The sequence below is a fragment of the Aplysia californica genome, unplaced genomic scaffold (assembly GCF_000002075.1).
Source record: "Aplysia californica isolate F4 #8 unplaced genomic scaffold, AplCal3.0 scaffold00480, whole genome shotgun sequence".
NCBI classification, from domain to species: Eukaryota; Metazoa; Mollusca; class Gastropoda; order Aplysiida; family Aplysiidae; genus Aplysia; species Aplysia californica.
Window position 1 is genome coordinate 433776 of NW_004797750.1, and position 27321 is coordinate 461096.

The 27321-nt window shown below is 39.5% G+C and overlaps 2 protein-coding genes across 3 annotated transcripts in view; one reads left to right on the forward strand and one right to left on the reverse strand.

Annotated features, from left to right (window-relative positions):
- Positions 1-9996, forward strand: part of LOC101852038 (complex I intermediate-associated protein 30, mitochondrial) — a 12763-nt gene extending 2767 nt beyond the window's left edge. The window contains exons 1-5 of one of the 2 annotated variants that reach the window (XM_035971678.1): positions 882-1036; positions 4268-4621; positions 6503-6698; positions 7448-7633; positions 8977-9996. In XM_035971678.1, the coding sequence (XP_035827571.1) occupies positions 4320-4621; positions 6503-6698; positions 7448-7633; positions 8977-9201 (909 nt within the window). In that variant the 5' untranslated portion in view covers positions 882-1036; positions 4268-4319 and the 3' untranslated portion in view covers positions 9202-9996. Of the gene's footprint in view, positions 1-881; positions 1037-4267; positions 4622-6502; positions 6699-7447; positions 7634-8976 lie in introns of those variants that run through there. The other variant, XM_005105599.3, reaches the window with a different exon arrangement.
- Positions 9997-12476: 2480 nt separating this feature from the next.
- On the reverse strand, positions 12477-25248 carry LOC101852428 (probable cardiolipin synthase (CMP-forming)). Its single transcript, XM_005105601.3, has 7 exons — positions 24352-25248; positions 23664-23798; positions 21772-21901; positions 20261-20346; positions 19607-19675; positions 19053-19144; positions 12477-15081 (listed from the first exon to the last, which is right to left on the reverse strand). Exons 1-7 carry the CDS (start codon positions 24991-24993, stop codon positions 14994-14996), a joined length of 1242 nt encoding a protein of 413 aa, XP_005105658.1. The 5' UTR covers positions 24994-25248; the 3' UTR covers positions 12477-14993.
- Positions 25249-27321: the final 2073 nt, after the last annotated feature.

Genomic DNA, 27321 nt, shown 5'->3' on the forward strand with positions numbered 1-27321 from the left:
TGCATAAATACATAAATACACACTATTACACAAATACAGAACAGTTTACAAACAATGCCACTGTCGGTCGCCACTGTGCAGCGCCCTTTAATTTGAGCTAGGGTTTTCGTGTCTTGCTCAAGGACACACTCCAGTGACCACCCATCTGATCCCCGTGTCACCGACACTTGCTTGACATTACTTGAGTCTAAACTCACTACTCACTCAGCCACTGGGGCCCCCAGTATACACAGTGTCAGCGAATACAAATAAACAGGTCACAGTGTTGGCGAGCCTGAACGCTGCGAGGTTCTACCTGCCTCCACTGCTGATCTATCCGATCCTTACATAAGGATACCCGGAAAGAACCTGCTGGAAGGTTTCCCTGAGTCTTTGCTGCAGGTCAGAAAATTAGTAAGTTGTCCAGTGACGCTTTTTTAGTTAGTTTTGTTGTTAGTTTAGTACCCGGTAAGAGTATTACATCATTTACAACACAAAATAGGTCATGATGTAAGTGCCGAAGATTAGAAGCGTTACTAGAGAGTAACGAACATAAAAAAGAAGTAGGAGAGAAAAGGATGATAGATGTTTGATATGAAAGATGGAGCAAACCACACCAGAGCATCCGCCAACCACCCACTACATCTACGCTTTTCTAGAATTTAAGATAATGAATTGTTTCAGCTGTCCAGTGAGGCCTTAATTTTTACATTTTTGGATAGTGAAGTGTTATACGTTTTTTTTAAATACTCTTAAAAAGTATACAAATGCCATAAAAGGCTGTGTCCTACAGCCTCCATAATATAGACAAATAAATTAAACTTACAAACTTAAAAATGTTCTTTCACAAGTTGATGTTCTGGTGTAATACATAGCTTAACTACTCCTGCAGGTATCCGACAACGGCTGGATCACCTCAGACATTTTCTTCACCTGGCTGAGGGACTCCGTCATCCCAGTAACAAAACCCATCAAGAAGCCTCTACTGTTGCTGGCCGATGGCCACGTAAGCCACAAATCGCTTGTGGAAACCTCAAAGATTTGTGAGGAGAATGAGGTAATTCTATATTGCCTCCTCCTGCCGCACGCCTCCAATCTGGTCCAACCTCTGGACCAGGCATTTTTCGGATTAGTCAAGTCGGCGTGGTCATCAGGCAGCGCCACATTGCCGAGACAGGAGATGCCCTCGGCCTCGACACATTTGCCAAAGTTTTTCAGCCTGTTTGGCAAAGCTGCGCAACCACTGCCAACGCAGAGTCCAGCTACAGGGCTGCTGGCATTTTCCCCTTCTCACCGGAAAGAGTCCTCAACACCAAAAAAATGCAGCCGTGCCAGGTGTTCCGAGACTTTGTCTCCACCGGGCCGGTTCAGCCCCACCCTGAGGCACCTACTGCATCGCAGCCCCCCGTCTGTTCCCCCTCCGTGGCACTTGATTTGGATATCGTTCCTTATGTACTCTCCCTGCTTGAATCGCTTCTGGAAATTCTACCTCAGGAAATTTCAAACCTACCTCCAAGTCGGGAGCCAACGACCCCATCACCATCAAGCAGCGGAGTCCAGACCTCAGCGCCAAGTCCCAATCACAGTACGGCCCCAGAGCAAGAAAACGCCTTCACCCTCAAACAGTTGGAGGCAATGCCCAACTTCGCCCTTTTCGTCGTGGACGACCTAGGAAGGAATGCGTTCTTGAGGTGTCATCAAGCCCTCACAAGAGACACCTCAGAGAACCACAAGGGGTTTACACAATTTAAAAAGCTAATTTGAAATCATCTTTCGAAACTCCAAAAACTCGCCACCGAGTCCAGAGCACCCCTTACCATGGATGACCTCCTCAGTCTCCCCAACTTCTCTGGCAAGGGAAAAAAAAAGGGCATGAAAAAAGCAACACCAACAATGCAGTATGTGCGCAGTGGGGCAGAGCACCGGGAAGCCATCAAGCTCAAGGATTGTGCCCGAGAAAAGGAAGAGAAGGAAAAGTTGGCAAGGAAGACCGTAAGAGAAGAGAAAGCGAGACAAAGGAGAGAAAACCAGGAAATGATGAAAGTGCGGAAGGAGATGGTGAAAGTGGCAAGACAGGAGAAGGCAGCAGAGTTGCAGCGCAAGCGGCAGGAAAAGAAGGACCTGGCATTGCTGAAGAAGATCGAAAGGGAGGCGCAGAGGAAAAGAAAATGAAGCGACAGCGATGAGGATGAGATTGAGAATGTGGCGGTGGAGATGGAACGGACCATGAGAGAGGCAGATGAGGAAAGTGGTGAGGACGTATTGTTCGAGGAAACAGCAGATGACAAGTGTAAGGAGTGCTGAGAAAAGGGACATCAGGCTGAGCTGTTTGTAGCCTGTGATGCAACTATTTTTGTTTTAGTTATGAAATTTATACTGAGTCTGGTTACATCGTTTTGTTGATGCAAGACCGTAAGAACTAATTCTCTCTTTTTTCCCCAAACCCACGCTTTGACAAAGTGAAACTAGATGTTTTCTTTTCCTCAATCCTTTCCGAGTTTTTCAATAGCAATAAAAAGTAAATATAAATGAACGAAACAAAACTGAGGCACCCTATCACAGCCGTCATATAGGGGATACGTCCGCAAGGGGTGTGGACTCGTGCCGATATATCGGCGATACGTCCGCAAGGGGTGTGGACTCGTGCCGATATATCGGCGATACGTCCGGAAAGAGTTAAAAAGGGGAGCTTGGAAACTGCCAGTGCAAACCGCGCGCTACCCAAAATCATCACTATTTCTAGAATCACTATCAGATGATGCGGGGGGCATCCCCCTTGCGAGGTCAAACAAGATGGCTGTTACTATAAATATCGGCCAATGGCATTTAGCTGTCATTCTCTAGCTATTTGCTTGTCACTCTTCCTGTCACAGGCCGACTCTTCGAGAAAATAAATTTTCTCCATCCATAGGCCTACATTATGGTGATTATTACGTTTGCTATTCAGGGCACGGCGGTCATGCCATTGCCATATAGGCACAGATTGTTGAATTTGATGGTGTCTTCCAAGCCTTCTAAAATAAAAATTGAACTTAAAAATTAAGATGTTCATCCCGATACCAAGTAAAGAACTCATGGGCCTGTTCTTTACATCAAGTATTGAGCTGATAAATGCTGGCTCTAATATCTAATTACTTTGAAACGTGGATAAAACAAAGTCATCGGACCTGACCTTCAGTTTGGTTGACTCCAGGTCTTGTAGCAATGTGAGCAGCAAGTTGCTTTATAGTATTGTGTATGTAGGGCCTACTACCGTAATGAATGGCCACATTTGGTTCTCCAGACCAATGCGCCATTCATTGCGGGGTTCTCTATGTCTAAGAAAAATCCGTTCCATTCCGAGGGTTTCACCTGTCTAAGACGGAAAATGCTTTGCCCGTTCAGCCCTGATTTGAAACAAAACTCGCAAGTTTGGTTCCCCCGGCTCTAAACTTAATGCCATGGCCATGCCACTTGGCGAGGAAGGGGAGTAGGGGTGCAATTTGGGGGTAGATGTTAACCCATCATGTGAGCCCTGAGCGATGCAGATGGTCAGTGTAGTGTGGGTGGGAAATCTCACGACTGCCCGTGAGGAGAATGCGAGCCACGACCCGATGTGTGTTCACCGTTTACTGCATTGGCTCAGGTCGATCACGCCAAGTAGAGGGCGAGCTTTTTTGGTATTGTCACCGGGTGAGTGTTCACCGTGATACCAGTGTAAACAAAAGTTCCAGCGCTCTTGTGTTGAAAGCGAGCAATTTTGTGTGCAGGCAGCGAGGGGGGGAGAAAGAGAGAGAGAGAAGGAGTAGCAAGAACTTCCGGGCAAAGCAAAATGGCGACCAAAGTAGTTTGGCTTGATTCAAAAAGTGAAATAGCTGTAGCATCTTTGTAGACGACCAAATTAGTTTACTTTTGTGCCATAACATCATTTTTTCCTTGTTTTTGTCAATTTGATCACCCACACCGATAGACAGTACATGTATTGAGAAATTAGGAAAAACAGGTCTTGCTTCTTTCACTCGGGGTGAGAATAGCCAACGCTGGCAAGTCTCACCTGGGGTGAGAGGTCAATCGTTTTAATATTCTCCCTTAGGGTGAGAATAGTCATTTCCTCACCTGAAACCGTTGTGCGTGGGTACACAACAGTACTTCTTGTAAGATCTTTCTTGAGAAAAATGTCTGTATGAAAAGTGTTGAAGTTGAAGTCAAATTATGCATTCGTGAAAACTTGTATTGTCTTAATAATATTGCTGAAGAATTCGCTGCAAAGATATATTTTCAAATATATGCACGTTTGTACCTTCCTCAGAGCATGAAGAAAAGTGTTTCAAGGTCCTAGACTGATCAAGCCACCAGCTGCAATGGCTCTCACTTTCTGCAGAAGCTCAGCCATGAGGGTGCCTCTTGTGGCAGTTGTCAACCACTCAAAGACATTCGTGCCTCTCCGAAACAAGACTTATGGGAGGAGCACTGCAGTCTTTCATGAAAGAAATAAGAAAGGAACAGACAGTGATGAGAAGAAGATGCCTTTCAGGAAAGCTTTCAAGGAAGCAATGTATAGATTGGGCCCTGAGACAAAGCTGTTCTTGAAAGAACAGAGGGAAGCGTATGCCACCAATCCAATGCTTGGCTTGGAGCATGGCAATTACGAGGTTATATACAGGTAATCTGTGAGCTGCAGTATTATGTGTGCCTTGAGTTTTTAGCTTATTTTTCTGTTAGTGTGGTGTCTGTCATGCATGGTGGAATCTGACGCTCATCAAAATAACGAAATCCGAGAAAGCAACATTTTTTCCCCTCCCTTTGGACAATTTTTATGGTTTTTTTTTTTTTTTTTTTTTTTTTTGGGGGGGGGGTCTCCACTTCTTTTAACATATATATATATATATATATATATATATATATATATATATATATATATATATATGTCCACTTAAAAACATTTACCTATTGATTTTATTGAAAAGGCTGTTCAATGGCATAAAAATTGTTTGAACTTTCAGTTTCGAAGGACACTCAGACTTTGGAAGTTAGTTACCAAACTGAGACGGTCATTCTCTCACTAATTTTGCCTCTGGCCTCAGGTGACCCCCCACGTGCTTTATCCTCAAAAACTCAACTTCTATGGCTATGTTTTAATCAAAAGCAAAGGCAAGCTTTATGATTATATCAGTAACTCCATATGCTCAAAAATTGACGAGTACCTGACTCCACCATTGTATTGTCTGTTGAGATGACCTTCAGACTTTTTGTATGGCGGGACAATCGCTAGCTGGCAGGGTCAGATGTGGAAGAAAAAGGGGATTACCACTGCACGACTGCTGAGTGGGTGCCATGTGAATTACAATTTAAGGTGTATCCTTGTATTTATGGTAATTCTCATTTAGTGCACCCAAAGCACGCATTTCTGCTCTTGAGACTCAAAAAAGAACGGACGTTGTAACTTGTTTGATTAAATTAAGCATCTTCTTTCACAAACTGCTCTTCTTGAATGCCGGGTGGGAAAAGTAAAGAACATAGAAATGCAACCTCATGGTAAGTGTGACATGTGACAGTAATACTGAGCATCAATGGTCATGTCTGCTCTTTATGTGTTGTTAATGTTGGGATGGAGGAAACTGTGCAGTCATTTGGCTCGTTCTTCTTGATGGGGGTGTTATTTTGATGTGTCCCAGAGCATAACTCTTCAAATCTAGCTCAAAAACAGGATTATGTGTTGTGACTGGTGTGTCAGTAGTAAATTTGATTGTTAGTATATACTTCTACAAAAGGTATAAGTGTGATATTAGTCAACAGTGAAACCCAGTTATATCGCCAAACTTGGGACAAGCATGAAGTTGACAGTATTGTGTGGCTGGCTGTGCAGCAGGGTTTGGACTGTCCCCTGTTGTTACTGTTAGTTTTTAAAATATCGCCATCTAAACTCAAGGGAAATAATTTTGCCATGACTACATGGAAGAAAGTGGAAAATTGAGTTGTTTCCCTTCGTCCAAACTTGAGATGACCTTCAGACTTTTTGCATGGCTGGACAATCGCCAGCTGGCAGGGTCCGATGTGAAAGAAAAAGGGGACTACCACTGCACGGCTGCTGAGTGGGTGCCATGTGAAGTGTGCATCTCTGGCTGCCAGTTTGCTGGCAATGACGTGTGGGGGGGGCAAATTTTTATATAAGTTTATACAATTCAGTTATTTTAAGCAAGTTGGGTTTTTTAAATTTTAAATAGGCGTTCTTTTCCAAAATGTTTTATTAGAAAATTCTTGAGAACAGGCAAATCAAGAGAGTAAAGACCATGAACATGTTCATTTTCAAAATGTAGATTACGAATAGGAAATTGAGTTTAGTAGTGAAGGAGTTGAAATGTTTAGAGATATTTTTACTGAAATAGCAATTCAAATTACATCCGATTTAATCAGCCATGACGCCAAAGAAACGAACTTGCTCACTTTTTTAGTCTAGGAACTTCACTGCAGGCTGTACTTGTTCAAAAAGCAAGTATAGATTTAAATACAACTTTGATGAGATGACCATCTTTTATTTCCCAAGGTTCAACGACCCTTCCTCCGTGTCCAGCTGGGTGGCCACTGCTGACTCAGACAATCAGGAAGGAAAAAGTTCAGCAAATTTCACCTTCAGCAAAAACAGGACAGGCCTCTTCCATGGATTTCTGAATAAAGAAGTGCCAAAAGATGGTGTCACAAAATATGCAGGCTATGCAAATATCTCTGCTCCTAAACCTTATGTAAGAGTCAGTTACCTCTTCTGAATACAGTGCAGTCCACTGAAACAAACATTTCTCACTGCTAGATTGTTATTGGTTTGGCCAAGTTCTTGGTCTTGACGTTGCTCAAATAGAAAGAAAAAGTCGAGCATTTTATTTTCTTTGGGTTTACTGCTATTTTCAGATTAGAACATAGATCTATATATATGTTCAGCTTTAGCAGACGGCGCAGTATTTTTTTAAAATATTTTACTTCTTTATTATTGTTATACCCAGGAGATGATAGGCTTAGGATTTGACCATTTCGCTTACCAGGTACCTCAATAACATAAAGGCTTAGAATTACCTTTTCATACTTTCTGATTTCTTTTATCCAGAAAATTCAGTATGGTTTTTCTGAGTGACTTCTCACTTAATGTTACTGTTCCAGCTCAATTCAGGAAGTGGAGAAACTTTATGAATGTTTTGTGAGAATGTAAGACGTACCACTGTGGTTTTGTTCCACTTACACACCAGTATACTATATATACTTAGTTTCTGCTATTTCTGTGCATTAAAGATTAGTTAAGGCCACGTTTAAAGTTCATTGGAGAGAGAATAGTTCATTGATGGAATATCTTGTTGCCTGTTTACTATTTCTGTGAAACAGAGCCTTACCCTCTTACGTAAAAATAATTTTGCCCATTTTTCAGTCCCTTATATTATAATAAGGGGTAAGCTCATTATCAAAAACATTTTATATACAGATTGTGTTCTTATTTTTGATCTAGAAATCATTTGGGAGAGAAACATCGTATGATTGGTCCCTCTTCAACTGCATGTTGCTACGGATACGAGGTGATGGCCGTCCATATTTGATTGTCATTGGCTGTGATTTCTACTACGATGTGAACTGGCTGAATCGCTGGTCGTGCCCTCTCTTTACAAGAGGTGGCCCTTACTGGCAGATTGTAAAGGTAGAAGATTAGCTTTTGGTGTTCTCTCTTTGAAGTTTTTATTTTGTTATATTACAGTGGTGCTGATTGGGGTGACAAAGTCATCATTTGAGGGCTGATTCTCACAGAGTGATTGGCACATGATGTTGTCAGTTGATTGTTGACTGCATGAAAACTTGTTGAATTATTGCACAAAGTTCTTTATACAGTATAACACTGATAGGTTGAACACAGAAGACTTGAAATCACGCATCCGTCAAACTGTGCCTGCGGCCCCGGTTTTTTTTTCTTCTTTATCTTGGTAAGAAAATTATGCGAAGCTCAAGCACAAATATATAATAGTCGAACTAATGACGCCTCTGTAGAGGTCTAAAGTCAATTTCCTTTGAGGTGCACTTGAGACAAAATGATAATGATAATTTATTTTTTTTTACGGCAAAAGGTTAGGTGGGTGAAATTATACCACTTTTCCTCCTCCCCAGAAGCAGCTAGATGGGCTATTTTTAGCTCCCTGCTCGACTCGCTTGTCTAATCCCTAGTCCTAGCAAGGCTTGTGTGGAGTGGGCGAGAGTAAGGGTTGTGCATCACACGACCAATCGACCCAACTGTCTTCGCAAAGGACTGCATGCTTGGTGGGAGAGGAGGGGAAGGGCTGCATTGTTATGTCTTTTTGCGTTGTTGATTACTGTTGCGATATGCTCATCCTATCAAATTGTTTATGTTTAGGAAAATATGAAAAGGCACCGTTCGATTGGTGTAGACAAAAGACTGCTCACACCGACCCACGCAATTAAACTGTCTGGGTAACGGTAGGCTCATTACCTATCGAACTGGAAAGCGTTGCTCATCGTTGTTTTGCCCCTACAGTAGCAATCTTTTGTATCTTTCCTTGATTTTCTGACACAGCGGATGCCATAACACTGTTCAGGTGTCCTTCAAACTACCGAGACTGGTCCCGACGAATTCGAGCTATCTATGTTATACTGTATTGTGATGCCTCTATTCTGTTCATATTTTCTTGCATCTGGACCATAGGGCAGTATGTTTTGATTATTCTTTAAATTTAAAAAGAGAATATTGAAGCTGAAGTAGAAATTCCTCAGCAGATGGATTTAGCACTCTTGTCAACTTGGTTGTAGATTATTTAGCTCAATTTAAGAGGCTGGAGTTCATAATTTATGCTCATCTCTAAAAGTTTTGAATTCTGGTTTCTGTATATTCGAGTCATTTGAATTTGATCCATTTGAAATAGTGAGACCATATTGAGGTGCTGACTTTCTCTGAGTATTTCTCTTTCCATCTACGATGCTGTGTTTTCTTTATTTCAAAAGAGTAGCACTAAGTTTCTATCTCTTCATCTGCAGATCCCATTCTCAAAATTCTACACAACCCACTCTGGGAGGATACAAGACAAACAGGAGTACTTGCCCCTGAACGTCATCAACAGCGTCGGCATTACAACTGCTGACGCCGCTGAGGGGCCGTTTTATCTGGAGATAGACAGCATCGCTCTCATGTACGACATCAATCTCTCGGGGAAACATGCGTACGAACTGTACCAAAACAAATACTATGAAGTACAGAGCTGACATTTAGGGTTTTGTAGTTGCTGTTTAGGGATGGGAGTTTGTTGGGTTTTGGGTTGCTGGTTTTTTTAAAACTCATCGACCTCTTCAATGACGAAAATTCTTCCCAAGTTTACAGGAGGTGAGGCAGGGAGATTTTATTGCTTTGGTCTCTGCATATTCCCATGGTGTTGAAGATAGGTACAATGCCTCTCTCTTACGGACAGAAAAAAAAACCACTTAACAATTCGTGTTTGCAGTTACCACTACGCCGTGTCAAAGATATGGTTATGTCTCAAAAACTGATTTTCAGATGATACTGATGGAAGTGTTACTTAGTTCATGAAATGCTGTCAGTGCAAGGGTTCTGGACCGTTTGTGTGTGTTATATGACACTAAGTGAAAGTATTCCTGTGTTCAGGGCACGTGGTCTTTGAGTAGAATGTAGGGACACACTTGTCAGGAGGCAAAAAGTTCACCTCTCATGCCAAAGTATATCTAGTTAAAGTTTGCTCAGTCAGTTTCATGAAAGATGAATTTAGATCTTTTAAATTTTTCACATCCCCTACTAGAAGCATAGGTTGGACCTTGGCTTTTTCAGTACAGACAAAAAATATGAGGTCCAGTCAGTATGTATACATGTTAAAGACTGTGGTGATTGGAGGTTTTTGATGAGCAGGACTGTGAGTGTGAAGGCCAACTGCCTGGAGACCCTTGTTTGTCAGTGAATGAATGAGTTTGGCATGACTCGACCGACACTTCTTGTTGTTTTTGAATTGAGGATTGTACATAATGATACATAAACAAACGTTTCTGTCACATTTGTGTTACGTTTTATCTTTTTTAATGTAGTGATGTGTTTGTGAGGCATCGCAGTGAAATCAGGTGCTCGTCAAAATAATGAAATCGAAGAAAACGGCATTTTTCTCCCAATTTGGCAATTTTTATCAAATTTTTTATTTTTGGCTCAGCATCTTTTATGTTCATTTCAAAAGACATTTCTTTGTAGATTTTATTGAGAAACCTTGATTAAAGGCCAAAAAGTTGAAACTTTTCAGTTTCCAAGAACTCTCAAGCTTTGTAAGTCCCCAATCTTTGGCGGACATTTTCTCGCTGACCAGGCGACTCCCATCTCCTCCAATCGTGTATAACTTGACTTCTATTCAAGATAGATAGGTACTTTTTTTGTCGAAGACAAGACAAGCGAACAAGCTTTAAGATTATACCAATGACTCCACAAGCCCTAAAATTGACGAGCGCCTGATTCCACCTTGTTGTGAAACATTTTATCCCTTTATGTACCATACCCATTAGTACTGCTGTACACAGTGGACTGGACTTTAACTACAGTTGAGACTGATCGAAAGAAGATGAGACTACCCGATGCAGATGCTGTGGACCAAGCTCTTCTGATGTGGTTTAAGGAGGCAAGGAGAAAGTTGGTGCCAAAACCCCAGTTCGTGGGTACTTGTGGCAAAGGAAACTACCCATGAATAAAAGTACAGCTGGATAAGTCCACAAATGCTTACTTTCCTTGCATTTCTGATTTAACAGGGATCGGATATAACAGGACATTTTCTCTACTCCCACCACCCCTGTCATATCAGGTTTCCACTGTACAAAGGAGACAGGTTCTCTACGCTGATCCTGCTTACCTTGAGGCTTGATGAATGTATAAATGTATACAAAATGTATACAAAGACTTGATTTCACTGCACTTTGTTCCTAAACGAACAGTTTGTGTTTGGGTTTTTTCTTTCTTTTTTTATTTAATGTAATTTGTATGCTAACAACCGGCATCTAAGATGTAGCAGTTAGGAGGCTGGCTATCGCTCCTAAATGATCCAGATTGTGTTGACGACATCATAGACAACACCTACACCTACATTAAAATGTTTGGGGTTTTTTTTTTCAATTTCAATTTTTCATGCAATTCTCTGGGTTTGTCCCGTTCATAGAATATGAAAGTACATGTACCAGTGTCTGTGGTGAAGCAGTTAGATGCAGCACCATCACACGCAAAAGACTTGAGTTCGATTCACGTGTGGGAAAATTCTTATCGAATATCTCAGTCTTTCTTGTTACGACGTTCTACAAATACTACAATGTATCATGTATCCCTCTTAGCTCAGGTTGGTCCTACTCCATTTGTAAATCTAAGTAAGAAGAATGATACAGTCCTGGACCGAAACATCAGAGGAACCCTCAAATTTCCAGAGAGGACAAGAAAAAAAACATTGCAAACAAGTATTGCAAGACTTATTTATTTCTACATTTATTTATTTAAAACATTTCATGCAGTCTAGTTTAGTAGAGTTTTTTCGGTGCTCGCAACTGCATAAGTGCTATAAAGTGTATGAGCGCCAAGGGGTGGATATCAACAGAGAAGTCCTTACAGTACAGGGAATCAGGCTTACTCTGCCCACCTCTCTAGCTTCAACAGCACAAAGTCTGCTTCGACTATCAAGGCACCCCAAAAATAGCAGGTCATAAGAGTGACAAACATGATACAAAAAAGAAGAGGAAAAAATACTCCCTCAAATCATTACATGATGAGAGTTGACAAACAGATCAGCAGAAGAGACGAGATGACATCTGCCTACAGTGTAATCATTCAACAAGAACACTCATCTACTGACGTCATAGTCACATGAACAGACTTTAACTTTAAGGCACAATTTTCACACACAGTGAGTGAGAGTATGGCTAACCATGTAAACTACAGTCAATCTCTGTCAAATATACAACACATCCTTGTTTAACACAGACCACGTGAGGGTAAATGGGTGGGTGGGGGAGGGGGGTGTCTGCTTATCGGCTTTAGCTAGTCCAAGATAGCCTCGGATAAAAGATAAAAGATTGTAGTAAATATACTGGCTGATCGATTCACGGCTGTCGACTGGAACAATAATAAAAATTGCCGAGCCGGCCACAGCATGAACTGACACTCTGCAGTCAGGCAAAAGGACCAGTCCATGCTGACAGCCAGGTTAGTGCCCACAAGCACACAAGAGTAAGACATTTATTTGGATCACAAACTGCTGGCTAATCAAACATCCACAGCCACTCTTTTCATGGAGATTTCATCTAGTAACCTAATGTCCCAATGAAGAAAAGAATGACCTGTGCAATAATTTCCCTTTTCCACAGTCAAAAAGTCACAAAAATTGCACTATGACTCTGAAAGTGAAACATTCCTTCACCAGAGCTAAACAAGAATATCATACATGTACAATAAACTAAGATCAGTGAGAGTACTGATAGTTTCAAAAGGACATCACAGACAAATTAGAAAAATTTAGTTAACATTAACAACTTTTATTTGCAACATGAAAACCACACCAAAGCACCTCTCTCCTCAACAAAAAGCTGACCAATTCGTAGCCCTAATTAAAATGTTCTATTTGAACGTGGAATACAGTTGGGCATGGATAATTCAAACACGTTCCGGATTGACAAAGGTGTTCGACACATCCATAATTCAGCAAAAAGTTAAAGAGATATCGGTCAGTGAATGGCAAACTGTACAAGCTACGGCATCCGTGGTATTCTGTGCCTGACTGTACTTGAGATATCTGCTTTAACCCTGTAGACCTGAGTGAGCCCTAACTTGACCGTTGTAAGCACCAAACACATGTAGTTGATGTAGTGGTTTAAACCTAGCGGTCAACGCAACAGAACTCCGGTGTTGGTGTCCTGAGGGCTCAGGGGACCATGGCAAGGAGGGTAAAGGTCACGGCGGACACAGAGCGAGCAAGATATATATAGACTTGTTTCTTACAGAGAAAACCATGTTGAATACTCTCTTGACGGAGATCTCAAAGGACAAGCATAATTTCATAAAGTCAAACAGGCGTAACATTAGCAAAGACTGAAAATAAAATCATGACAATTATTAGTGCCCCTCATCTCGAGCCTTGTTCACAACTGACAAGAAAATAAAGGAAACATTTAATCAATATCACTGTGATTCAGATACATTTAAATGTCTTTTCATTTCATCACAAAACAAAACTAAATTGTTAGTGCAAGAAGCAGGTTAACCTTTCTGAGTCACAGCCAAAGTTGAAAGTTCCAACAGTATAACCACACCTACAAATCACTTACAGACCAAAATTAAGAGATTTTCTGAAAAAAAAATCCTTACAAAACTGAAAGGGGGGAAAAAATTAGAGTCGTTTTCACACTCCAGTACATTAAGATTAAGAAGGAATCAACGGCTGCAAACCTTCCCTTATCAAAAACATAAACAAGTCAGGACAAACTTACACTCAAATGCGCAGCAAAAGCAAAAATAAAACAACTACTGAAAATCAGTGATCGAAAAAAACGTGAATTTTACAGTAAGAAGTATAAAGTGTGATGAAAGGAAGGACAGATATTGGGTAGAGTACTCAACAGATCTGAATTGTCAACCCAAAAATGCTCATGTTGTCTGACCTTGTTTCTACTGAAAGCTCAGTCTCAGCGAAATAGAAAGTTGAACATGATTAATTCTATGGATGCAAGATTCACTTAAATGCAACAAAAATACTTTGATCACGACTAGAATCTAGTATACCCGGCTGTGACTTAATTATACACAAAGAAGAATGGAAAACAAATGTTTCGTAACTTATAAGGTCTATTCCAAATCCTTTTCTGCCAATCTACAATCAGTCTGCTACTTGGAAGTAAAGATGAACAGTTTTTGGTCAAAATTATAACTGTCGTATCTAAAATGGTGAAGCCTGTTCCATAGTCAATTATATTTTTTACAAAGAGTGGTTTTCCTCTTGAAAAAATTGCAGAAAGTGATACCTTTTTTAACAAAATGCAACAAAAGAGGTATGGTAGACCTTTTTTTACAAACCAAAACATATCCTCTCCGTGCCTGTCAAGCTCTTTCTGTGAGTCGCAAGATTTCACTTGTAGTCGACCAAAGTTTGTTAGCCATTCTTTCCTTTCCTTGTTATTGTAATGTCGAAATGTCGCGGTTTGTCAAAAATATGTGGAGATCTCATCAAAATTAAGGATGAGCATCCAACATAGATTTCCCCATACAATAAATATCAACTAAGCCTTACATCATGTATACTATAAAAACAAAGTTGCTCAAGATGATTAAGTAAATGGGTGAAGAATAGAAATTCTTCAATTTTCTCAAAACCAGACAAATAGATGTGTCATAATTTGTTGCAAAATTGTTCAAATATTTTCAAAAACAGACTGCCCGTCATGAATGGAAGACTCAATCCAACGATCACCGAATTCTTATCCCAACTCACATTGTACAAACTTCATATACTCCAAATAAAAACTTGAAGGCAGTTTTGGTCAATTCTCCATCAGTTTTTCTCTATATCAACACACGTTAGACCTTAAGATTAAGGAAAACACAATTACAAAAGAATAACAATATTTACAGCTTTGGTTGGGGGATCACTCAAGATGTGTAGACAGTTACAGATTTAAAAAATAAGGTTTTCTTGGTGATCTACAAATTTCGACCTTTATTCTTAGCCAAAATCATACATCCTGGGTGTGCCATTTTGCACAAAAAAGCATCCTTGCAATAGGCAAGGCTAACTTACACATCATAGAGGAGTCACACAGTAGAAGAAAACAGCTCAAATTTTCAGGGGACTCACAGTAAGAATCACACGTCACACTGTTTGCGGATCTATTCAAGCTCACACGTCTCGTGCTCTCAAGAACATGAACAGGGCAACAATACTTAGCCTTACAGTTTTCTTTATACTTTGCAACAAAGTATAAAGAGCATAACGGTGGTCCTCAGGGACCAGTGGAGTCCACACTTTTGCATAGAATCTTCACTAATTGTTTTTGATGATCTTTAACCTCTTCCTCCAGGTCAGGACATAGTCAGCCCCAGAGAGGAAGGTTGTGGTGGCTGTAGTGTACCTGAAATGTAACAAGGAACTGATCAGGTCCACCCTAGTCCATGATACTGGTACTGACAACGTGAGTATATGGGACAGAACTTGTACATGGCAACAGCAACTGCATGCAAGATTTCAAAGAATACTAATGATAAATAATAATAAATAAATAAATAGCATTTGCATAGCGCATACCACCGCTCGACAGCAAGTTCTATGTGCTTTACACTATATCATTATCCCAGCACACCATAGAACACTCAGAAACATTCTCAGCTTCCCGGGTAGCATACAGTGCAAGCAGCTGCTTAATTAAATGCTCAAAGACTAACAAACTGACAAGATCTTTCGCTGTCTATAGCCGGGTACCCATTCCCACCTGGGTGAAGTGAGGAAAATTCCTGTAAAGTGCCTTTCCCAAGGACACAACGTCAGGCCCCTGACGGGATTCGAACCCACGACCTTACAGCTGTGAGTACAAGAGCCTTACCACTAGGCCACCAAGGCAAGACAGATTTCTGCTCTCACAACATTAAACAATTAGTTTATGAAGAATGAAGACTTCAAACTAGCTAATAAAGGATGCCTGGAAAAAAGAGCCCCGAAAGCAATACAAATGAAATTCAATCAGGGGGACCTCCAGCTTGTAAACATAAAGAATATTAATCAACATGTTCAAGAAATATTAAGTGTTGAAAAATTCAACCAGACTTGGGTGAAAAGCAAAACTTTACTGATTCATCAAAAGAGTTCAGCTACAGGGCGTTCTGGTCTCAGGACTAGTATGGTAAGACAACAACAGTCAGAGCTGATGGGTAGCCTATCTTGCTGCGCTGACACTACTGAAAAAGTCTCAGGGAAGTTTGGGAAGAAGGTGTATTGTTGTTGAGGAGGCCTGGATCCACTGGGATAGGACCACACCCCACACGTCAAGAGCAGCACTTCTATAGTCGCAAGAAATGTTTGGGGTATGCCTTATATGTCAAAAGCTTACAAGTGAAAGGTCACCATAAATGCCCCCAAACTTGAACCCCTTCAAGTATTTCCTTTTGGGCTTTTTGATAGATGGTCTAAAGAAATAACCAACAAACAATTTAACAATTAATGGTCAAAGTTGAACAGGAAGTCCAAAGAATCGACACAAAAACATGCACCACGGTTATTCAAAACTTCCATCCTCATGTTAGAGCTTGTATGGGGAGAAGAGGTCAACACCAGGAGCGTACAATTTAAATAGCCACCACCTTCCCAAAGTTTATTTGGCAATATCGGTTTTATACATAAATTTATTCTCCAATGATAGTGATAATTTGAAATAGAACATCCCAATATGATTTCACTGTCAATTTTTTTAATTTTTAGCCAATATCTCCATTTTGTGGATTGTGAGTTAAGTAACTCATTTTGTCAGGTCGCCTCACATATAATGCTCTTATTTGCAAAGAGGCTGATTTTTAAGAAGTTGCAAAGTTTTAGGTTTTACTCAATTTTGGTTGAAATTTTTAAAGTTTGATTTTATTTTTTAAATGTCTGTTGATTTTCTTTATACCGGTAAATGTGACGTTTCCCTCATTGACATTTATTTGTTTAAGGTATTCCATGGCAGTAGCCAACAGCCAGAAAAAGTAAAACTAAAAGTCGATTTTGGTATCCAAAACCGATTTTCCATTTTGGACAATTTTAGTAGTGCAACATCTGCTTTATCGACTGGAAATATTTTCAAGTATCTAAAACATCTATAAAGTGCTCACATATGCCATGTTTTTTAACATTGTGCTGAAATAGATCAGTATGAATTCTGGGGGGTTTTTTTTAGTTTTCTCAAAAACTATGATTTTCTTAAGGGGGTACACACTCTACGGAACTTTACAGCAACTGCAGCAAACCTGCACTTATCACTACATGGCATTGGACAGAAGGGCGACAGCCCAGCTGTTGCTGGATCGATAACAACAACAACAACAACAACTTAGGGGGGTGGGTCACCTATGCAGAGATATTTCTGAAAGTACATGTCACAGCTCAATCCCACTTTGCATGACTGTTTCTAGATAATATGTTTGCAACATACTAAAAGATTATTGTGATATTGTAATAAGTTTTCTGTCAGTGTAAAAAAGATTGACAGTATCACTCTGATTTGTGATCAACTTTTTGTCCGAGTATCGTATATAACACTAAAAGGGCAGTTCAGTTACAAGAAAAGTAGGAGACTTAGGAATGTAAATCTTTAGTACGTTGCAGCTTGGATGTACAGAAACACTGTGTGAAAATATCAAGGCTGTATAAATTCAATCTTTTCAGAATTGGTCTGTCGAACCTTTTGCAACTAAAGAATGTAAAAAATGGACCGTGAAATCATACAGGGATAGTGTGTTTCTGTTTCTTGACCCATATTGGTTATTGGGAATCCCAGTATACTTAATTTAGAGCCCAAACAAAAATTTTCACTTCAGGAGTACCTAGCGTCCCTTAAAGATTTGTTGATGAAATTGGTCCAAATATGATTACATTATTGTCCTTTAAATCAGTCCTTTTTTTTATATACCAAGTATGTTGCAAATGCCATGAAAAAAGATAAAAGTAAGAAAGGTCATTACAAAATTACGAAGCATCATCTAAGGGAAGTAAGTCTTTATTTTTTCCATCAGCCGGTTCCCGAGGACACAAGCAAGGCATAAAAGACACTCATGAGCTCTCCCAAAGTCAGAGTGTACAGGAACAGATTACAGTACTTTATAGGACCCTGTGACACTCAAAGGGAAGAATAGTTCACCAATTTTTCAGTTTCCTACATGAATATATGTGAAGCGTGCTGACAAAATGAGTTACTTCTCGGATCAAGACTTATTGAAGAAGATATAGACCTATCACGCTTATACGTGAAGTTTTTATAATTCATTAGTATGGAATAATAAAAGGCATGTTATAGTTATAGAATATGGCATTAGTAAAAGTTCTACAAATTTGACCCCTGTGTCGATTTTTAGCCAATATTTCCATTTTGTGGATTGCGAGAAGTAACTCATTTTGTCAGCACGCCTCACATATATTGCTCTCGTTTGCAAAGAAAACTGGAAGCACTAAGGGGCCCTACACATGTACATTCAAACCGGGCGGTTTAAACCTGAGTAGAAACCGACCTTTGAACGTCCACGCAAAACCGTCATTCGACGGGCAGGTGCATCATCCACATCACGCATGGTTTACCTGCAGCGAGTGTACTGACAATGACAATTTGCTGCAGTTTATGTGCTGCTCATGGGGAAGAATTTTGTTATCTCTTTCATTATTGAAACAACACAAATTCTGCTCTGACCTTGCCTTAAAAATGTGTCGCTCGTTTAAAAAATGTAATCAGATTTTATGGATGGTAAATCATTTTGAAGATATTGGCAGTGACAAGATAAGCCGGCTAAGCCTGTGACGTCACACAAAGGCTGTCGTCGACAGAACGCCCTGAACTGTTGTCAGAAAATCCACACCTTGAAATCGCCGGTTCAGCCTCCCAGTTTAACAGTTTTCTAGCAGTTTTTCGTCCACATATTATGAAGTTCTGCCACCAGGTTTGCCTTTCCATTCCGAACCGGCAGTTTGGAACGTATATATATGTGTAGGGGGCCTAAGAAGATTGGCAAGGACAACTTGCTATTTTGACCTGACTTCTCTCTGTAACTGAGCCAAAGTGATCAAAACATACACTGATTAATAAAAAAGAAAAGTATGTGAACTGCCGAATGCAAATGTACGACTGGTGAGTTTCATTGTGGATGACTGGAGGAAGGGATGTAGGAGGAAAGTGGACAAAGATAAGCAGCAATGTGAACAAATGACAGAGCATTTGTGTGAGGGGAAGTGGGAAGAGAGGGACAAGTCATGAGCCCTGGAGAGAACGGATATTGACACCTTTCATGACTGAGAAATAAAGGCTCAGATGGAGCCCACAAGGGGAAAAAAGGAAGCTTCTTTTGAACTCTGACAAAATAAACTTACATTAGAGCCTGTAGCCAAGGGTGTCCGACAAAGTCAAAGACTGGTGAAGCTAAAGTGCATGCCACATAGGACAACTGGAATGCCGTGTTCACCTGAAACATTAGACGTCAATGAGCACATGACAATGAGAAAAAATAAATGGCTGGCAACAATCACATGTAGACAACTTGAAAAAAAAAACCTGAAATATAAATTAATTTTCACAAGGTGGATGGATACCGCTAACACTCCACAGATGATCTCAATCGTTACACAATAGCAAACAAAAATGTGAAATGATTTCACTTGACAGATTTATGACACCTGGAAAGACACATAATAAGTGGATGTTCTATTACAAAACTTACAAGAATCTTGAATGTGAAATTCATATTGACTGGCTCTCACTCAAACTTTATAGCAAGTAAAATGACAGAAATCATAACTCGACAATTTCATTTATCATTGTAAAAGGAAAAATGCTTTCATACAAGTATGAAAACTTTTTGATTTAAGAGAAGATTGGTTTTATTCCCTTCACTGTTAGGTCTGGCAAATCAACAAACCAAGCATACCTTGCTGATCAGAGAAGGGTAGAGCTTGGCTGTGACATGTGACACGTCAAAGTACCTGGACAAAGTTCTCTGGAGAAACAAATAGAAACAACATCACAGAATGTCACTCACATTATGTACAAGCCAAAAGAAAGAACATCTGTTTCACCTTTCAGAAGTCATTTTATCCTTTAAAACACTTCAGCAAAAAAGATCTTGCAGGAAACGGACAAAAGAAAGGGACAAGAAGTAGTCTTGGAGTGAGGAGAGGAATGGACAGAGAAAAACAATAGTTTTGATTTTTTTTTGGGGGGTAAGTGTTCTACGGACCCTCGCAACTGCATAAGGTCATGTGAGCACACGCCTAGTTTGGATGAAACAATATGACTATGAAACAAAGGCTCTGAGCAGCTATGATAAGGCTTTTTGTTTTGCATGCAAAAGACATAAGCTAAAATCGTACGTGAGGTCAGTGCTTTAAGGAACCTCTTCATCCGTCTATAATGAAAAAGTATCTCTCACAGTCCTAGCTGGCCCTGACATGCAAGACCAACTCAGCCTGCCTCCTACATTATCTTTAAATTGTGTCAACCGCAGAATAAAACATTAACAACCATAAATTGTGATCAGAATAGAAAAGAAGATATCAAACTGAATTCATCTTAAAAGTCTTACTGGTGGAGCCAGGGAGGTGTAACGGACGTAAAACGAGCCAGCAATGAGCCCAGCATCTCTGCCCAAGATGAGAACCGTAAGAGGAACTGAGGAGGAATGAAAACACATGTAACAATCATCTGTAAAAAAGATCACTTCCCCCTTGAGTTTTTTCAAACATATATGTCATGATACAGTAGAATCAGGCGCTCAGCCATTTTCGGGCATGCAGATTTATTGGTGTCATCTTAAATGTTGTTCATTTGTCTTGCTTTTGATTTTAAAATATCTACTTATGTTGAATGGAAGTTCAGATATTTGCGACTGATTGCGGTGGGGGTTGCCTGGTGTCAGGGATAAAATTAGTGAGATAGTGAGAAAATGGCCAGGAAATTTTTGTAGCTTCCAAAGCTGTAGAGTCCTTAGAAACTGAAATTTACTTAGATCCATCCCCCCCCCCCCCCCCAAAAAAAAAAATTCCATAAAAATAGCCCAACAGGGGGGGGGGAATGCTTGTTTTTCTGATTTCATTATTTCGATGCATGCCCGATTTCACCACAGTGCCAAACATACTACCGTATAATGACACTATCAGACGTCCACCTGTCTAAGACAATCACTTTTCTCCTCGACAATGAGTGGCCATCTTGGCCAATTTCAACTGTATTTATAAAACATGCTTCAACCGGCCATGGTCAAACAAAGAAAGCAAAAATCCTAAATTCAGCAACACCATAGCTGCCAGCTTTTCAAAACTAAAGAAGACCATACCCACGCCATGGGTAAAGATGGTGAGCATGGGCCAAGTAACTTCTCTCCAAAATTCTGAACACACTTTTCTCAATTCAATAAATCCATGCTCAATAGCTGACCATGGTAAGGGACACAACTACAATCGACTTCTGTGCTTCATTCTCATTAAATTATTCTCAAATCCGCCATTGAAAGTTCCCAATTTTTCTTCAGTATTGGCAAGTCTGAAAGAAGCAATATTAGAAAATAGAGAATACTTATTTTCGACATGAAATCCAACTTTCGTACTCAGACCCTCAAGCACTTATCAAATACATAATATTTTGCAAACCGGTTGGCAGCTATCAAAAATGCATTACTAAAGTTATAAAAACTAAAAACTGTTTACCAATTTATATTTCTTGTATATTTAACAAAACAAAGAAAATCATCATCACTTGCACTTATCCCCCCCCCCCCCTCTCCCCCGGGAAGATTTATCTAAGTCTGACATGATAACCAGACGTGGAACCTGAAGAAGAGTCATGGAAATAGATGTACAGAAAAGTGGGAAGACATGGAATGACATCAAGCGACTATCCCATGGCCTATACCCTGATCCAAGGTGATAAATGCAATAAGGATGATAACCAGAGCTATAAGACTAAGAGACAAAGTATGGGGCATCAAGCAAAGAGAGCCCAACAACAAGTTCAGAGGACCAATTCTCTCACTTACCAACATGTTCAGAGGACCAATTCTCTCACTTACCAACATGTTCAGGGGACAAATTCTCTCACCTGGTATCAGACCAGCCGAGGTCAAAGACACTGTGAGGAAGCTGATGAGGAGTTTGTCGGCCAGCGGGTCGAGAGCTGTGCCAAGTGCTGTTCTCTGATTCTTGAAATTCCGAGTGATGTAGCCATCCAGCTGCAAGACATCAGGGTTTATTGCTGATCAAGGAAAGGCGGAGGATTGTTCAAATTCTAATACAGTGGAATCCTGTTATAACGAGAGGGAGGGGACCGGTGCAAAATGTCCGTCATAGCAGGATTTTCGTTATAAGGGATCCAGTAATAAATTCAGAGGAAATAGTAAAGTAGGCCTAATCTATGAGTTTGGTATTCTGTTAAATATTCCTTTTTGTATTTCCCCAGATGATGATTTAGTTCCACATGATCTCTAGGTCTTACTTGATCAAAAATCGAATTTGGTTTTTTTTTGTGCTAGCGATGTTGACAGCTTGATTTTGGCGATCAGAAAGAAAGGGCTCTGGCTCTTGGCTAACCCGCCCTCAGTGTTGTCCCCCACCCCACCCCACCCTGTGGTGCGTTGTGTCCGCTTGCACACGTCACACATTCACTCCATCTATCACAGCATTGTGACCTCTCCACCCCACACCAGAGAAGTGAGAGGCATGGTGGGCCTAGATAATCTAGACTGGGCTGGCCTATCACGTGATGCGTTCTGCTTGTCTGCGCATGCCACACCCTCCCCACCCATTCACTTCGGCCTTCTTTGTTGGTTCGAGTGGGCTCTCCCATTCTTTGTTTCGCTGGATCACCATCAACTTTCTCAACTGGCACAGCAGCAGCAATATTCCACTATAAACCGACTCGCGAGACTGTCTGATTGCGCAATAGCAGTATTTTATTTACAGTCTACAGAGATAAAGAAGGGGTTTTAGAAAAGTGTCTTTATAACAGACTTCTCGTTATTTCAGGACTCGTTATAAGTGGACTCCACTGTATATCTGTTCCAAAACAAGACTAACATCACTTCACAATAGCTCCTAGAATCACAAATATCTCCACTTCATTATACAATTTTTACCCAATTTTAACATGTAAACATTTCTAGTAATTTCTCTCTGATGGACTTTCTTTTCGCAAGATTTCTCACATTTCTCTGCTTAAACTGTAATTTTTCTGAAGTCATAACAAAGGCAAGCTGCATTGATGGACACTCAGTAAACCATCTTGATGCAACATCCGAGATCAGGATGGTCTTCAAAACTACTATTATATATATAAACCTGCAATTTAAAATATATGTGAGGCAGCGTGGTGAAATCAGGCGCTCGTCAAAATAATCAAAGTGAAGCAACTAGCATTTCCCGCAGGTTTGTGAATTTTTATCAAATTTTTGTTTTTTGGCTCAACATCTTTCATGCCCTGTAAAGAACCGACAAACATTAATTAAAGGCACAAAAAATGTAAACTCTCAGTTTCCGTGGACTCTCAAGCTAAGGAAGAAATTTTAACTCATCTTTGGCAGCCATTTCCTCGCTAATTTTACCACTGAAACCAGGTGAACCCACTCCTTCAATCACAAATATCTCCACTTCTATTCAAGATAGAATGGATATTTTTTAAACCAAAGCAAGACAAATGAACAACCTTTAAGATGATTATACAACTCTACATGCCCAAAAATTGACTCTTTGAGCCTGATTCCACCGTGTCGTGACACATACAAACAATAACATCACAGAGTAAAATTTTCAAAAGACATTCCTCCAACTCCCCCCCCCCCTCCTTCTGAAAATTTATTAAAATATCAGCAGTTTTACTAAAACAGGTTAAAGAAACAGAAATTTTCCGGTATATGGTCAGTGTTTATATGTTTGTCAGTGTCTAAAGAATAACAATTCAACAAAGAAATTAAGAAAACGTGGCAGCTGAAAACTCACCAGATCAGTAATTCCAGCAACAACGAATATGCTGAAAGCAAGTCCAAAATGTTCATTCACCACTAGATATGACAGCACTGGGGCAGATCCCATCCGCAGAGTAGTCAGCAAGTTAGGTATTGTTTTAATATTTTCCTGCAGAACAAGTCATGATACGTAGTATTCTTCCTATAAAAATCATATCGATCAGCACAAAAGAAAAAAAACAAACAAACATCATCTCTCACAATTTGAGAGACAAAAAGACACACTGCGAAAAATGCTTTTATAAATTTTTTCTTTATATCAGGTGTAATTCATTCTTATTGTTGAGTATTGCACAACAAAATACCATTTTAACCTCATGGAACACAGTTCAGTGATTTAATATAAATGAGTTAAAAGAGTCTTTCAAAAGAATGTAAGTCTTACTCTGAACATATAACAGGAAGTTCCTCAAGGCCAGGTATCACACAACTCTGAGTTTACTGTACATATCAAGCTTACAAGATGAGGAAAACTTGTATTACAAATTACAGCAATGAAATAATAGCAAAAAGGCACAGATTTGACAGAGAAAGAGAATGAAAAGGGATGAAAAAGGAGAACACAGAAATTGTGTTACTTTTTTAAAGCCTTTCGATCTAAATAAATCCAAAAAAAAAGGTTTCTTTTAGATAGAGGCCTTTTAATTATTTAATTATAATACCTTAACACCAGTATTCAATTTCCTGCGAAGCTTGGTAACAGCAATTTCACTTCTCCGCCTATGAACAGACAAGTGTTCTTTTGCACTTCTGTTTTTCAACGAAAGTGTGTTTTTCCACTTTAAAACTCTCGATGAAATTCTTTGCTTTGTTCTGTCACGTAATCTACGTAGTCTATGTCTGTCTGTGTTGTAATTGGCATAATTCAAGCTATGGCGACTGCTTTTTCCAACGTGTCTGTCACAATTTTTTACTCTAGATCCGCCACTATTTCTATCAGTAAAAAGTCCTGAACTTGAATACTTGGTTCTAAAAAAGTTCAAACTGAAACTCAAACCCCTTTCTCGTCTTTGACTTTGGTGAAGAGATAAATTGGAAGAAGGAAAAAATCCACAGGATGCATTGGATAGATCTACTGAATGGTGGGAGTTTATGTGCAGAGATCTTACATTGACTGTTTGGGGTATTAGCATAGTGTGCAGATACGATGCATGATGTGCAGGGCTAGATCTAGATCTAAATGTAGATCTGGTATTACAAGACAAGTACGTTCCCGGCTTGATCTTGACTTGGCTCGCCGTGAAAAGGCAAAGGGATCGGGTCGATGAGAGTGCATTTGACCTGATTGGTTGTAGAAATGCCATTGCATGAAAACTGTAATGCTTTTATAGACTAGATCTAGTGCCAAGCAGTTAACTTTCGTATGGTTCTCGAACTTGTATACTGAACATTATTGATTATAAACAGACTTTTCATTCCACAGCAGACACCTTTCAACTTTCGCTGCAGGGCGCAGCCATATTGACAGCATTAACCTATCCAGATTTTGCTAGAAAAACTGCCATTGTCAAACATTTTTAAAACTTCCTTTGTGAATTTGTTTTGGCCAGGGAAGGTTTACATTACTTTGAATGCAGGAAAAATTTCACCTATAATTATGAATAATAATGATGTTCTACAAATTAGTAATGGTATATTTTTGCTTCCATTACCTTTACCCAACTTTGAACAGGCCCTTACGATTTTTGTTTCGACGTCCGACGGAGCCTATTTGGCTGCCTTCGTGAAGATTGAAGGGGAGATAACTTTTGTTGGACAACCATAGATATATAGTAGGAGGGATTGTGTATTATAATGGGTTGGGGAATCCCAAAATCGTGGTGAAAAACAAGACTAGCTGCTGGGTAGTCCGGAGCGGATTTAACAAGAACTAATGCTTTCATAATGGACACAGTTGGTCAAGAAATGGTGTTTCTAGGAAGATTTTTTTTTTATTTATGAAGAGAAAAATCAAAAGAGGTAATCACGATTAAGGCCATCTGCTGGTGAAATTTCTAAAATCCATATCCCTTGACTAAATACATTTTGTATAGCAACAATGATAATATATCATATTAGTCAGACATCAAAGTATAAATTCAAGTAATTATTTATTATTATAAGCGCGTGGTAACCATGGTAACCCAGAAAACATCCGCCATATTGGATAATTTTATCAAATTTCAAAAGCTATCTTCTCTCATATTTTTTCTTCCGTTGGCCTTTATTTTTAGCAAGTACAAACTACAACACATATGTACTGAACAAATAACTTAAGATTTGTAATATTACGATTATGAAATTAATTATGGACTCTGGAAATAAGTACATGGATAAAAAGCAACAAAAAAAACCACCTCAAAATTCCCAACAAAAACACTGATTGTAATTTTATTATTTTATTATCTTCAAGAAAGGGCTCTATTTCAGTACAGGTCACCTGTGGACGTACATGTTTAAAATCATGAACTTATCCAGATGAAAAATAAAGGAGAAGATGTAATTTAAAGTCGGAAAAAATAGATATTTTGAAAAAATGAAGAAAATATTAAAAGACATTAACTAAAATTGCAAAATATTTTTTTTCAAACCCATTTTTAAATGACTTCTAACCATAATTGATTGAAGCGGGCGCTCAAAACTTGAAGGAAATGGAAGTAGGTTTAAAAAATGGAGGGAAAAAATGCATGGTCAAACTGGGGGAAAATGGGGAAAATCCCACCCGCAGATGGCCGGAGGACCCGCCGCGGGCGTCCCAGTTCAGGGCATAAATTAAACCGTACGTCTAGCTTAGCCTATGACTTTTAACTTTGTAGGTAAATTACTTTTGGAGCAAAAATCATTTTGAGAAAACGTTTTTTCTATCAAAGCCTACTATGGTTTTCATTCCTAATGACCGCCATCTTGAATATTACGTCATATAAACAAAACTCGAATCTCCTAACTATACCGCTGGAATGGCGGTTGTATATGAGCTGAGGTTTTCGGGGGGGGGGGGGGGCATAATAATATGTTGTTCATTTTTTAAGTTATACCCAAAGTTATGCTTTCTAAAATCAAAGAAGTGAGTGGGGTAAATAGGGTGTTCAAAATTAAATACAGAGAGCAAAAGATCAAAAGGAGTAGTTATTTCAGATATATTTGACAAAGAGAATGTCTTTAACAGATGGTCAGAATATTATAATAAGAAGAAATTTTTAAAGTTAATAGATAGTAGAAAACCCGGTAATAAAGAAGTAAAAAAATGGACTACCAATGTTGAAAGCAGAAACGTACAGGCCACAGGCTGTCATTAAGAAAACCAAACAAGGAAACGATGTAAGGAAAAAAAAGCTTTCTCTGTTGAAGTGATTGTTACACTTGCAGATTTTGGGCACGTTATAATAACAACAATTAAAGCTCTTTAAAAAGACTTGGGCACTTAAATAACAACAAAGCTCTTAAATTCTATCTTTAGCGATGGTGTGATTCAAGAAAATATAATTAAGTCGATTTTTATAGCCTTACCATAATAAATACCTGGTGCCACTGAGTGTGAAATGCATGGAACAAAAAGACTTATGAGCCATTTTACGAAAATCTTGCTTCAAATTAGAACAGTGGCAGGGCGCCATTGGTGCAATTGTTGCAAGATGAAACTGCTCTTCGCAACA